The sequence below is a fragment of the Callorhinus ursinus genome, unplaced genomic scaffold (assembly GCF_003265705.2).
Source record: "Callorhinus ursinus isolate GAN/ISIS: 27379988/994484 unplaced genomic scaffold, GSC_fseal_2.0 scaffold23, whole genome shotgun sequence".
NCBI classification, from domain to species: domain Eukaryota; kingdom Metazoa; phylum Chordata; class Mammalia; order Carnivora; family Otariidae; genus Callorhinus; species Callorhinus ursinus.
Window position 1 is genome coordinate 12,508,699 of NW_027397085.1, and position 14,076 is coordinate 12,522,774.

At 36.3% G+C, this 14,076-nt stretch overlaps 1 protein-coding gene across 4 annotated transcripts in view; it reads right to left on the reverse strand.

Annotated features, from left to right (window-relative positions):
- RNF180 (ring finger protein 180) overlaps positions 1-14,076 on the reverse strand; it is a 187,148-nt gene that overhangs the window by 146,776 nt on the left and 26,296 nt on the right. For 3 of the 4 annotated variants that reach the window (XM_073905421.1, XM_073905420.1, XM_073905422.1), the window contains exon 2: positions 11,517-11,651. In XM_073905421.1, the coding sequence (XP_073761522.1) occupies positions 11,517-11,651 (135 nt within the window). Of the gene's footprint in view, positions 1-6,937; positions 7,234-11,516; positions 11,652-14,076 lie in introns of those variants that run through there. The other variant, XM_073905423.1, reaches the window with a different exon arrangement.

Below are 14,076 nucleotides of genomic sequence, written 5' to 3' on the forward strand. Positions count from 1 at the left end.
GACCTCACTGATATGAGGAATTCTTAATCTCAGGAAACAAACGGAGGGTTGCTGGAGTGGTGGGGGGTGGGAGGGATGGGGTGCCTGGGTGATAGACATTGGGGAGGGTATGTGCTATGGTGAGCGCTGTGAATTGTGCAAGACTGTTGAATCACGGATCTGTACCTCTGAAACAAATAATGCAATATATGTTAAGAAAAAAAAAAGATAGCAGGAGGGGAAGAATGAAGGGGGGGGAAATCAGAGGGGGAGATGAACCATGAGAGACGATGGACTCTGAAAAACAAACTGAGGATTCTAGAGGGGAGAGGGGTGGGGGGATGGGTTAGACTGGTGATGGGTATTAAAGAGGGCACATACTGATTAGAGCACTGGGTGTTATACACAAACAATGAAACACTACATCAAAAACTAATGAGGTAATGTATGATGATTAACATAACAATAAAAAAATTAAAGAAAAAAAATCCCAGCAGGCTTATTTGTAGAAATTGATAGATTACAAAATTTATGTGAAAATGCAAAATGACCTAAAACACCCCAAGAAATTCTGCAACAGAGAAAGGAAGGTAGAGGCCATACACTATCTAATTTCAACACTTATTAGATCAATGGAACAGAATCCAAATGTAGACCTGTATACATGGTCAATTAATTTTTGGTAAATATGCCAGGTAATGAGAAAAGATATACTTTTCAATAATTGGTGATGGAACCACTGGGTAACCATATGAGCTTAAAAGAAAACCAAAAACCCAAAACAAAAAAACCTGATGCTTACAGTACACCATACATAAAAATAACTCAAAATGGATCTGAGTCCTAAAAAATAAAAGCTGTAAGTACAAAGTGTCTAAAAGAAAACAGAGGAGAAAACCCTATGATAGGAAATGTATTCTCAGAACAGAAAAACACAACCGATAAAGAACAAAACGATAAGGTGGATTTCATAAAAATTAAAACCACCAACTGTTTGAAAGGTATCACTAAGGAAATAAAAATACAAACCACAGATTGGAAGAAAACTCACACAACCTGCATCTAACAAGAAATTTTTAGCCAGAATATAAAAAAAAAAAACCTCTTACAACTAATTAAGAAAAAACCCACAATTTTAAAAATGAGCACAAGATTTTAACAGACACTTCACAGAGGGAGACATACTAATGTTCAAAACTACATGAAAAAAGGCAGAACATCACTAGTCACTGGAGAAATGCAAATTCAAACCACAATGTATTCCACTGTACATTTATTTAAAAAGTTCACAAGGAAGAAAAAGAGGAGATGAGGAAGGGAAGGAGAAGGAAAAAAAAAAGAACTAGCGATATCAGTACTGACAAAGAGCAACGGAAAATCTCATACATTGCCAGCGCGAAAGCAAAATGGTATAGTCATTTTTTTAAAAAGATTTTATTCATTTATTTGACAGAGAGAGAGACAGTGAGAGAGGGAACACAAGAAGGGGGAGTGGGAGAGGGAGAAGCAGGCTTCCCGCTGAGCCCCGATGCGGGGCTTGATCCCAGGACGCTGGGACCATGACCTGAGCCAAATTAAGTAACTTTTTTAAGACGCTTAACGACTGAGCCACCCAGGCGCCCCAAATGGTATAGTCATTTTAGAAAACTGTCGGTCAGTCTCTTGAAGGGCAATGCCTACACTTACCATAAGACCTAGCAGTAATTGGCAATAACCAAGAGAAAGGAAAATATATGTCCACATAAAGATTTGCATACAAATATTCCTAACAACTGTATTATAGCTCAAAACTGTAAACATCCTAAATGCCCCAAACAACTATGGCATCCCTACAATGGATAAACCACCACACAATCCCTATAATATAGTAATATTCAGTAATAAAAAGAAATCAACTGATATATGCAACATGATTCAACCTCAAATATGCTTGCTTTTACTTCCTGTATTCTTAGAAAAAATTCCTTTAAAAATATGAATTTTTAACAATTTGGTCATATATGAGCCAAAGCTCATCGTAACAAATTTAAGTGGACTGTACAAATCTGTTTGTTAAAGAACCTTGAGAAACTTACCGAAAATGACTCAATAATCATCAGTCTAGCTTTACCTAAATTTTTTGCCTTTGAAACAAAATGAAGGTACAGATAATACTTTTGCAGAATAGAATTAATCTCACAAGCAGAATAGAATTATCTCACAAACATCTGGCCTCATACACATTTAGCCCCTCACGTTAGGAGTTGACCTTTATTGAGATTAGTCTAACCGTGACGAATTCTTTAAAAGACTGTTATTGAGAATACAAACTGAAATGCACAAATAAAGTCATCTTTACTTCATTATTAGATACAAAACTTTCTCTGACTTCTCAAGGTTTTATCTATATATGAACTAAGTAAATATTTCTACATTGGTACAAAGAACAGTAGCATATTAATGTCAAAGTAAGTTAAGTTAATGACAATCAACCTATCAATATTTACTGAATGATCACTAGACACAGTGTTAACCATATAAAGGGAGTGAAAATTTATATATGTGTGTGTGTGTGTGTGTGTGTATATACACACACACAAAAAATGAAGTAATATATATGTGGGTATATATACATGCATGCCAGGGACTATGCTGGGTACCTTACATTTATTACCTCATTTTGTTATTTCATTGTGCATACTCCATTATATTATTTAATCATATAAAGTGATCATATTTAATCTTGTAAGATTGACCATAATAACTAAGAAACCATCACCGGCTATAAATAGTAGAGATGCTTCTTGAACATTCTTGTGAGAATAAATTGGAGGTATAGTTCTAGGTAGGTGAAAGGTATTTTAGAAGGTACTTACTTTTACTAGCGCACTAACATTTATACTGTGCGTACTATGCCCAGGCATTGTTTTAAGGATTTTTACTGTTTTATAGACAAGGAAACTAAGACAAGAGAAATTAAGTAACTTTTTTAAGATTTTATTTATTTATTTGAGAGAGAGAGAGAATGAGAGATAGAAAGCACGAGAGGGAAGAGGGTCAGAGGGAGAAGCAGGCTCCCTGCTGAGCAGGAAGCCCGATGTGGGACTCGATCCCGGGACTCCAGGATCATGACCTGAGCCGAAGGCAGTCGCTTAACCAACTGAGCCACCCAGGTGCCCCAGAAATTAAGTAACTTTTAAGTAACTTTTAAGTAACTTGTCCAAGGTCACAAAAGTAGTAAAGCAAGGATTTCCACCAGGCAGTCAGGCTTCAGAACTTCGGTCCTCAGTCACTGAGCTTCCACCGTTACTTCCTGTATCAAATAAATACTATCGTTTTCAGGCAATCAACTTTCTGATATCTTTAGCATCAGTATGTTTTAAGCCATGATACTACTTTTCCCTAGGCTTACAAAAAACAAAACAAAAAAACAAAACCCTGAGACATAACTTACTTTTAAGTTAACCAAATATGATACACTAACTTATATAAGAGGAAAGGTAGGTTTAGAAAAAAATTCTACAGTTGATTCTGAATGGGACCTGATCTTTGAGAACTATTAATGTAAAGCAAGCACACATTTTCGTCTAAATAGTTAAGAGTTAAAGCATAGTTTCATGTCAACAGAAGAAGAGGAAAATCAATTACAGTAACTGATACAGGTGAGAGGAATATGAAAGGCTGGGTGAAGAATGTAGTGTTCTGTTTTTCTTCAGGAAACTTAGATACAGCAAACAAAGACAGCCAGGGTCAACAAAGGAGCCTCAATCATAAATGAGACCGCCAACTACTTCACCTGTACTTGCACAGGGTCTTAGAAAATATATGTAATATTCATGATATTTACTTCTAATATAGTTTAACTCACACTATTAAGTTTATAAGTCTCCTGTCGCCTAATTTTTAAGAATCACAGATGTATGTGATAAGACAACTTTTAACAGATGTATTTTAAGATGAATGACTACAATGGAAACAACCTGATTTTAGGAATTTAAAACCTTTAAAGTAATGGCATGAGAGGTTATCTCCTTTGGAAAAAAATTAAACTGAAAGTCACAAAAACTATATAATTAGGACTTAAAAAAACCTTACTAGACAGTTTTTTCATGTCTCAAATTTATGTGTGGGGGAAGAAGGAAGAGAAGAAAGAGAAAGTAACAGCCAATTTCACTTAATGCTGTCAGAGAAATCACTGACAAAATATTTCATAAATGAAATAATTTGTTCAAGCAGCAGGGGGAGCTAAGGCATTGTTGTTTTGTTTGTTCTTTAAGGGTAGGGAATGTTTCTGGTTGCTGTGTATAGGGAGAACTTCATTTAAATTTAAAATTACAAATTTTATTATCTTTTTATCATTAAGTGATCTTTAAGATTTTTAATTAAGCAGACAGGTTTAATGTAAAAAGTTGACCCTGACAATTTAATAATATATATTTTGAAAGATGTTTAACATTTGGCATTTCCAATGTTAGCATTAATACTCCCTCAGCTAATTTCTTATAAGTGAACCAACTATCAGTTAATTACATGGCTATAAGTGTAACAACGGAAAGATTGGGTAACAAACATGTCATTTACATTATTAAAGTGTTACAAATGTAAAGGAACCGAATTCTATTACACTGCCTTTTTTTTTTTTTTTTTCCTATTTGTACTCGAAGAAAGTACTTCAGGGTGAAAACTTTTTTTTACTCAAAAGGTCAGAATGAATTAAAAAATTATTGAAGGCCTCACTTAAGGTCTTCCCACATTCAATCTTGTCAACTTTCTAAAAATTCATTCTTCACACAACCAAGATAATCTCTTTAAAAATTCAATGGTCGTATCACTCCTTTTCAGTAACTTCCCAGCTCTTTAGAATAAAGATCAAAGTCCTTAATTTGGTTTACAAGACCATAAGTGATCTAATAGTTTTCTTTCTAGCTTCAAGTCTTGCCAAACTCCCTCTTGATCTCTGAACTCCAATCACGGAAATCTTCTAGTTCCATGGATATCCCACATTCTCTCCACCACAGGGCCTTTCAACATGCTGGTCCCGAAGCTTAGAGTGTGCTACCTCGTGTACTGCTGTCACTACTCCATCATATCTCCACACAAGTCACTTCCTCAGACAAACCTCACAAACTGACTGAACAAGTCAGTTCAATCCTGTCTATGTCCTGTTCTTTATGGCTCCTTATACTTTTCCTTTTTGCCATTAACATGGCCAGTAAATTAATATTTATGATCGACCACTATGCCAAAAGCTTCGCAAGGGCAGGGCATCTCTCTTCTGGTTTTGTTTGAATTTCTAGTGTCTATTACTGGAACTGTTTGTTGTGTCTTAGCTTGGGCTGCCTTAACAAAATACCATAGCCTGTGTGGCTTAAACAGAAGACATTTATTCCTCACAGTTCTGGAGGCTAGAAATCTGAGATCAAAGGGGCAGCATGCTCAGATACTGGTAAGACCTGTCTTCTTAGCTTGCAGATGGCCCCCTTCTCACTGAGAGCGCACATTGTGGACAGAAAGAGAGATCTCTCTCTTCTTCTTATAAGGACACAGTCTTTTCAGGTTAGGGCCCTATCCTTAAGATCTCATTTGACTTTAATTACCTCCTAAAGACCCATCTCCAGATACAAACACATTGGGGAATAAGACTTCACCACGAGCTTGTAGAGGCGATACCATTAAGTCTACAGTATGTGGAAAGATTAAGTATGAAATAAATATATGCCGACACTAACAAAAGGGAACATAAAAATATTTAAAAATAAGCAATATGATTTACTTCAACATTATAGCCATCAAAAGAAAGATAACATCAGGTTAATAAAGTCAGAGAGAAAATGAACAAAATATGTAGCCAAAAAAGGTGGAAGAGGTGTATAACCCAACACTCGATTCAACATTCAGTGATCATATCATGGCCACCTTGGTGCTGGCAATGGAGTTTTAAAGCTGAACCACCTCACAGTCTGTAACTGAAAAAGAGTCATAACCCAATAATTATAAGGCTTTAAAGTAAGTGTTGGACCATTCCTCAGTCCCCATTTTCCTCAACTCACCAGAACCTGGTACTTGGCCTTCAACTCTCTCAACTACAGTAAACCTTGACCTCCTCTTTGCTAAAGCCAATGTACACTATTAATTGTCATGCAGGGTCTCTACATATGGCCAGTTTGTATGCCAATTCTACCCAAATCTGGAGGGCACCCTTCACAGACCAGCACCCTGCAGAACTGTGCAGTGTACAACCTGTACTCTGAAGCCAGTGTCTGGTGTTTGACATCTCCCCACGATCCCCAGTGCTATTAACTAACCCCTCTTCCTAGGAGATACCCATCCACTGAATTGTGTAACACTGTATCCTGATTTTCAGTCCTACCTTTCTTGCTCCTCTTTCTTTCTACTGTGTGCACTTCGTTTTTTCTGTCCATCCTTTAAATGCTCCTAGGCCCTCTTTCTCACTCCATTCACACTGTGCACGGTGATCTCATGTACTGTCACGGGTGCACTCTCCACTTGTATGCTGATGACTCCCAAATCCACACTTTTAGTTCTCAATCTCTCTGTTCTCAATCCCAGATCCTTAGAATCTGCAGCCTCCTACAAATCTCTACTGGAATGTTCTATCGGCCACATAAACTTGACATGTCCAAAGCTGTATCAAAACTGACTAAAGAACTAAAACTGAGGAGATACCATTCTTAGCCACTGGCCAAGACTTCACAAACGGAGAGCATTTCTGTCATTTCATTTTTAAGTTTTTGGGGTTTTTGTTATTTTGATTCTGGTTTTGGTTCTTGCTCATATTTCATGTATCTCAGGCCTAAACGGTGGGGTAGGAGCCCCTTTTCTCTTGTGGACATTGTAAACTGTCTCAAAATTCCATTTCAAATTCCCTCTTGCATGCCTTACTACCTGCCAGTGGCTGGAAAGCTGAAGTTCAAATGTCCCAGATTCCCTTACAGCTCAAGTTTCACACATGACCTACCTTCCACCAAGCTGATATATCTTCTCAGTATTATGAAAGAAGAAGTGATGACTGCATCTGTGCTGTTTCCTCTAGTAAGCTTGGTTTTGAAGGTATTTGGTTATTCTGCAGCAAAAGTTACTGAGATCCCAGTATCCAGTTTTGTGGTACTGAAAAGCAGAGTGTGAGACCTCCATTTCATGGCATGCACAGGGCTAAAGAAATGTGGTCCTTGAGCCAAAAGCTATGGATGCTGTCTTCCCAGTTTCCTGATCTTCTATGTTGTTCTGAGGGCCATTTCAAGTCTGCATGGGGTGCTGAAGACAGGAGACACAGTCTGAGGTTCACTCAGGGTGAGGAGATTCTAAGGGGGACTTCCTACATAAAGTTGGGTTATAATCTCAGTGTAAGGGTGAACGAGCAATAAATGGGTTACTCAGAGGAAAACAGAAGGAAACTTGCTAATGTCAACTTTGATATTCAGTAAAAGGAAAGGAAAAAATCTTCCCCTCAGGGCACAGAACAATTTCTTAAACAAAAAGTACAAAACATGAAGGAGATGACTAATAAATTCAACTAAGTACATGATGGACTTCTGTTCATTAAAAAATACCACAAAGAGTGAAATACAAGTTACACAAACTGGCCAAAGATACTTGCTCAAGAAAAACCAATAAAGGATTAGTATTTAGAATACAAAAAAAACCAAAAAACAAAAACAAAAAACCTTTAAGAAACCAAAGCAAAACCACCTACTAAAAAATAGGCAAGAAAAAAAGACACTTTTACAGAAAATACAAAGAGCCTCAGAAATAAGATGTTGAGTGCTAGTGACGACAGGGGGTGGTAAACAATGCTCAACCACCGCTTGTAACACTGTCAGCGGAAACAGCTTAGTGCTGCCCAGTGAGGCGGAGCGCGCAGACGCCTGAGGACGCTGCCGCATTTACTCTTGCATCTTTGCTCCCGCCCATGGGTGCCAAGGTATGTACCAGAGAGCTCACAACAGCACTGTTTATTAGAGCAAAACTCTATAAGACTCAAATGTCTATCAAAGGTGGAATGAATTATACACTGTCATATATCAATTCGCCGGAATACTACACCAAAGTGAGAACAAGCGGGAACTGTACTAAACATGGCGATTTAAGTGAAAGCAACAATTCCTGCAAGAAGACCCACTTACAGTGTGATTTCATTTACAGAAATTAAAACAACACAACACTTTCAGAAACAAACTTATTTTATACACATGTATTTTTAACTGCATAGTTAAATAGGCAATAAAGATAATTTAATAGGTGATAAATTTAGTATTCTTTCAGTATAGCATCTGATAAAATTATGTTTAGACTCCGTATTTTATTTTAGTTTCCTTTAATTAAAACTGATCTCTTGTTCATCGTTAATAATTTTTATGAAATGTTTCCATTTGTAAAATGTAAAGTGTTTCTATAGTTTAAAGAAAGATTGAAAGAGAAACAAATACCAATATACCCACTACTCAGTTTAATTAATATGACCACTACCTTAGAAGCCCCTTTAGGATCCTTGATTACAGACTCCTTCTCCTAGACTTAACAATGATACTGACTTATTCTGAAGCTTAGTTTTTAGTAGGTTTTATGTATCTATGTCTTATTTTGCATGCATATATTTTAATATTTTATGGAAATACAAACATGAATATAGATTTATTTCTATAAATATATATTTAACATAAATTATTTTATGTATTTTTTATCTTATAAGAGTTTCAATAGCTATATATGTCTATGTATATATAAAAAAGTATACATGTACATTTTATTTTAAATATGAAACTATGGTGACAAAAATGCAGATCAGTGGTTACCTGGGGCTGGGCATGGGTGCAGGACAAATGGGCCTACGGAAAATTCCTCATGTAAAGGAAAGTTTTAAAATTATAGTGATGGTTGCCCAACTCAAAATTTACTAAAAATCATTTAACTGTATTCTTACAATGGATGAATTTTATGGCTTACAAATTATACTTAAAAAGTTTTTTTTGTGTGTGTGTGTTTATTTTATTTTTTTTGGTTCTTCTGGGAAGCCTTCCATAACTAGCCCAGGGAGCAGTTGGTTCACATTCCTTTGCTACTGTACTTATCAAATCAGGATACACTGCTTGGCCTGTTTTCAACTAGGTTTAAAGTTCCTAAAAAAATAAAATAAAAAATAAATATAAAATAAAGCTCCTAGAGAACTAGAATTTTTTTTTTTTTTTGTATTCTGCATCACTCTCTTCCACAATCCATGCCAATACATCCTAAAGTAGCATTTAAAATTTTCTGGCTCATTAAATAACTATTAAATGAATTAATGATTCAGAGTTCTGCAGGTAAATAAAAGTATCAGCCACTATATTGAGAAGGTGTGAAATTGCATGATATCCTGAGAGAGGAACAAAGGGAGCAAAGAGAGGGTGTAGTTTAGACTACTTGCCCCAGCCCTTCAATGTCAGGTCCAATTCTAGCTGCACTGCTTAGAAAAAGTATCATCTGGGGCAAATTATTTAATTGTCTGTGCCTCAGTTTCCTTACCTATGAAGTGGAGATTATCTCCCTCAAGACAGTCTATTCTTATACATAAAGAATATAAAACATTTAAAACAATGCCTAATCAATAAACACATGAAAAGGTACCTGACATCATTAATCAGTAGGGAAATACAAATTAAAACAATAATGATATACCAGCATACATCTACCAGAATGGCTAAACTTACAAAGTCTGAAAAAGGGTTGACAAAGATGTAGAGCAACTGAAATTCTCATCACTGCTGTTGGAAATTAACATTCACTTTGGAAAACCGGTAGCAGTTTCTAAAAAAAATTAAAATATACCTGCTCTAACGACCCAGGAAGGAATACTGACCAATGAAGTTTAGGAAGATTCAGCTTGGAACATGAATGAAGGGGACTGTGACTGACTTCCCAAAAGAACCCTGGAAAGCTCCCTAATTTAGATTTTGCATTACAGAAAAAGGCAGGCATGAGAAGGCCTAGTTACTGCCTTTTAGGATTGCAGTTGAGATTTGCATGCCTATAAAGTGAATTAATATTTGTAAAGCATTTAGAAACAATGCCTGACATAGCAATGTTATACTAGTATTTGGTAAATAGATTAAAAAAAAAATACCTATTCTGTGGGCCCTCAGAATTCATTCCCATACATATATATACACACACCAAAAAAGAAAAAACGAAACACAAAGTCTTTTACAAGAATATTGATAGAAGTTTTATTCATAACCCAAAACTAGAAATTCTAATATCCAACAAGAGAAAAAAATTGATAAATTGTGGTATACCCATAAATGATAAATGGCATTACTCTGTAAAAACAAAAAAAACCCCCAAAAACTACAAATACAAAACATAAATGAATCTCTAAAACATCACGCTAAGCAAAATAAGTCAGGTACAAAAGAGTACATGCTGTATGTTTCCATGTGAATGAAGGTGAAGAACAGGCAAAACTGGCGCACAGTGATAGACACATCAGTATAGTGATTGTCCTATGAGAGGGAGGGAGGGAGGGAGGGAGAGGAGAGAACTGGCTGGCACAGGGTAAGACAACTTTCTGGAGTGATGGGAGTTTATACCTTGATCTCGTTCACAGCAGGAAGGACTGAAAAAATTTATCAAGTTGTATACTTAATTTTTTTTTTACTCTATGTAAATAATACCCAACAAAATACTCTTAGCATAAGTTTTTTTCCCCCAATTAAAATGTTTTGTCAGTTTTTAAGAAGCATCTGGTATGTAGTAAGTATGCAACCAAAATTACCTATTATCAATTCCAGCTGGGTAATTTGTTAGGGTGGTAAGGAAATAATCATGATTACACATGGCTGAGGCAAAAAAACAAAACTAACAAAAACCAAAATCTGAGTGTCTCTCAAAGAGGGGGAAACAATGACAGGTGATTATAGCCACTGTATTGAAAGGAGAATGCCCTATAAAGTCTACGGATTACTATCTAGTTTGTATTTCTCTCATACTGCCTCTTGCATAATGCTCTTAGAGCAGTTTAGGGATTTTATTTTTATTGTTTAAAAACCATTTATTTATTTTTTCCAGGATGTCCAATTAAATGCTTTTAAATATTATTTAGATTTTCCTATTGACTTTCAAATTACACATTAATTTCCTCTTCTAGGCCCATATCGAATAATAAATATATATATATGTGCACACAAATATATACATATGTATTTGTACATCTATAAAAAATAGGTTTTCCATTTCTTACTAGGATCTTGAACTTAATTATGACTAAGGTTCATTCATGGTGGGGATACGAAAAACACTGACCATTACCTTCAACTTACATCTATGATATTGCACTTCAAACTTTAAGGGCATGTTAATGTTAGCAGCTAAAGGTAAAATTAATTTTAGCCATGGAAGATGGGCTGCCTTCTGAATATCCCTTTGAAATGTTTTCAATGGTAAAGTAAAATAAGGTGAAAGAACCTAAGCCAAGTGTTCAGGGATAGGTGTGCACCAGTGGTGGTGCCCACAGCATTCGGATACTAGGAAAGTGTTTGAAGACTGGAGCTCACAGTACTCACCGTAATCACTTGATTCTCAAGATACTTCATCAAACAACCAGAACTTGCTATACATTTTTTACATTTCCAACAACGAAGAATACTTATGTCTTCTTGATTATGACTTTGAGTTATCAATTCTTCACTTCTTTTCATCTGTGGAAAAATTAATACAATTTTTAAAATGTTGAACTGTGTCAGATTAAATGTGATTTTCTAAACCGTAACCACAATATTAGCTACATGTGGATCAGAAGAAAGAGAATTATCATTTAGTGAGGTGCCTACTAGTTACCAGGTCTTAGGCTAGTGGCACTCTATTAACTATGTCCCGGATTGAAGATTCCATTTAATTATGATGATGATGCATTTTGTTAGTGACTACCAGCTTATTTTATTTTTGCAGAACATTTTATGTCTATTTATTTCCATCTTTCCCTCACTAAAAGTCATAAAAGGCAACTGCTGAAGGGTCAATTAAGCAAGTTAATGCAGTGGCTTTAAAAGAGTCCTAACAAAGAACTATAAATATTCTTCTAAATAGGAAGTTTTAAATACCCACAGCATTAAATTTGAAATATAATAGAATTTATTGAGTTGCAGTTAATTATGTGAAAATGGGGAGTACTTATTTTAAATTGATGGCAAAAATTCCTTATCCTGAATGCAGTAATTTCTCTTGTATATCGTACTCAATGGAATAGTTACTATACTACATCTTGTGGTATATGTAGTCAAACAAAAAGACTTAGAGAACAGCCCTACCAATTGTGTAGTCTATTTTTATACTGGAGATTTTATGTAAATAATGTAAATTAGACCATTCTGGCAGAAGAGTTTCACACCAATAAGGATCCAAAAATAGGTGGAGTATATTTATTAACTTGCCTGGTAACAGTTTATTCGAAAGAAAGGAAATGTCTACTAAGCCATCCATAAGGGACTGACTAACTTCCCTGGCCACATTTCCCCATTTGTTGGCTCTGTCATTTTTCATTCACTCATTCAACATTTACTGACAGTTAACCAAATGCCACACAGCGAGTCAAACTCTGGGGGGGCAACAAGCTGAGTAACATGTATTTTCTGTCTCGGAAGTACTCACTGTGCTACAGCTCAACAGTTTTCCACCTAAGATCATTACATTCACTTGGGAAGCTTTAAAAAATGATGCCTAGGCCCCACTCCTAGAAATTTTAACTTATTCGGAGATGGGGAGGGAGTTAGGAGTGGGCACTTTTTAAAGTATGGTCAGGGTGAAGACAGAGATGTATTACAGAAGCTATTAACTAAATTGCAACAGCTGTAAGGACTATAAAAGAGGGAACACTGATGAACCTTAACCACATTTAAAGGACTTAAGGAACCCTGCTTGGGGGAGGGCACAGCATGCTCCTCTTGCAGCCCATCTACCCCTGCCTGGGAGGGCACTGCATGCCCCTCTTGCAGCTAATCCCAGTTCTGTCTCGTCAGAGCCCAACTCAGTTCAATTGCCTACTCTGTTTAAACTATGTCCTCAATAATCTCAAGAATATCTTAATTTGCAAATGTCTGATCTCCTCCTGCTTCATGTCCCTTTCTTCATTGTTGAAACCCTCTCCTCTTTGGCACTCCTTTCTCCTCTCTTCATTCTTCTTAGTGTCTTATGTCCTCATCTCCCTTTTAACCACAAGCAGCTCTCAGCCAAGAGTGGGGACTTGCAAGGAGGGGTCCTATTAGAATTAATGATGGAGAAACTCCCTATCTGCCTATGTTCCCCCTCTCCCTAAGATCCACACACATCTCCCAGTGTCTCCACCCCTCCCCCACATATCATTTTTCCATGCTTTCTTGGGGTGCAAGTATGTAATTAGAAAAAATCCTGTAGGTGAGTCTAATCAGTATTCACTGAAAATCACTGAAAATTACACTGTGTGACAAGTCTTATATCAATGATTTCTAAATCTACATATCTGATTTTTGTCTTATTCCAAAGCTCTAGAGAAATAATTCCACTTCCAGATGTCAACTGCACATCTCCAAATGAATCTCTTTCAAGGGCCTTTGTACTGGCTGTCTGCTGTCTAGATCTGTGCTACCCCATATGGTAGCCACGAGTCAGCTGTACTACTGAGCACTTCAGATGTGGCTAATTTCAACTGAGATGTGCAATAAGTATAAAGTACACAGTGGATTTTGAATATTTAGTAGGAAAAAAGGAATGCTAAATATCAATCGTTTTACATTAATTTCACATTGAAATATTTTTAATATATACTGAGTCAAGTAGACTATTTTGTAAAAATTAACTTCACTTGTTTTTACTTTGACTACTACAGTTTTTAAGTTACATCTGTGACTTGTGTCATGCTCCAGTTGGATGGGACTTGTCCTGACCTCCTCCTCACAGGTGTGTGCCTCATATCACTCAGATCTGAGCTCAAAGTTATCCCTTAGTAGCATGGTTCACTCAGCACCTGGGGGAGTTCATTTCAATGTAGGTCACAGGGCCACATTCCCAGGAATTCTAGTTCAATGTTTCTACAGTAGGAAGTGGCATATTTAACAAGCACACTAGGTTATTATTAGGGTGATTCAAAGA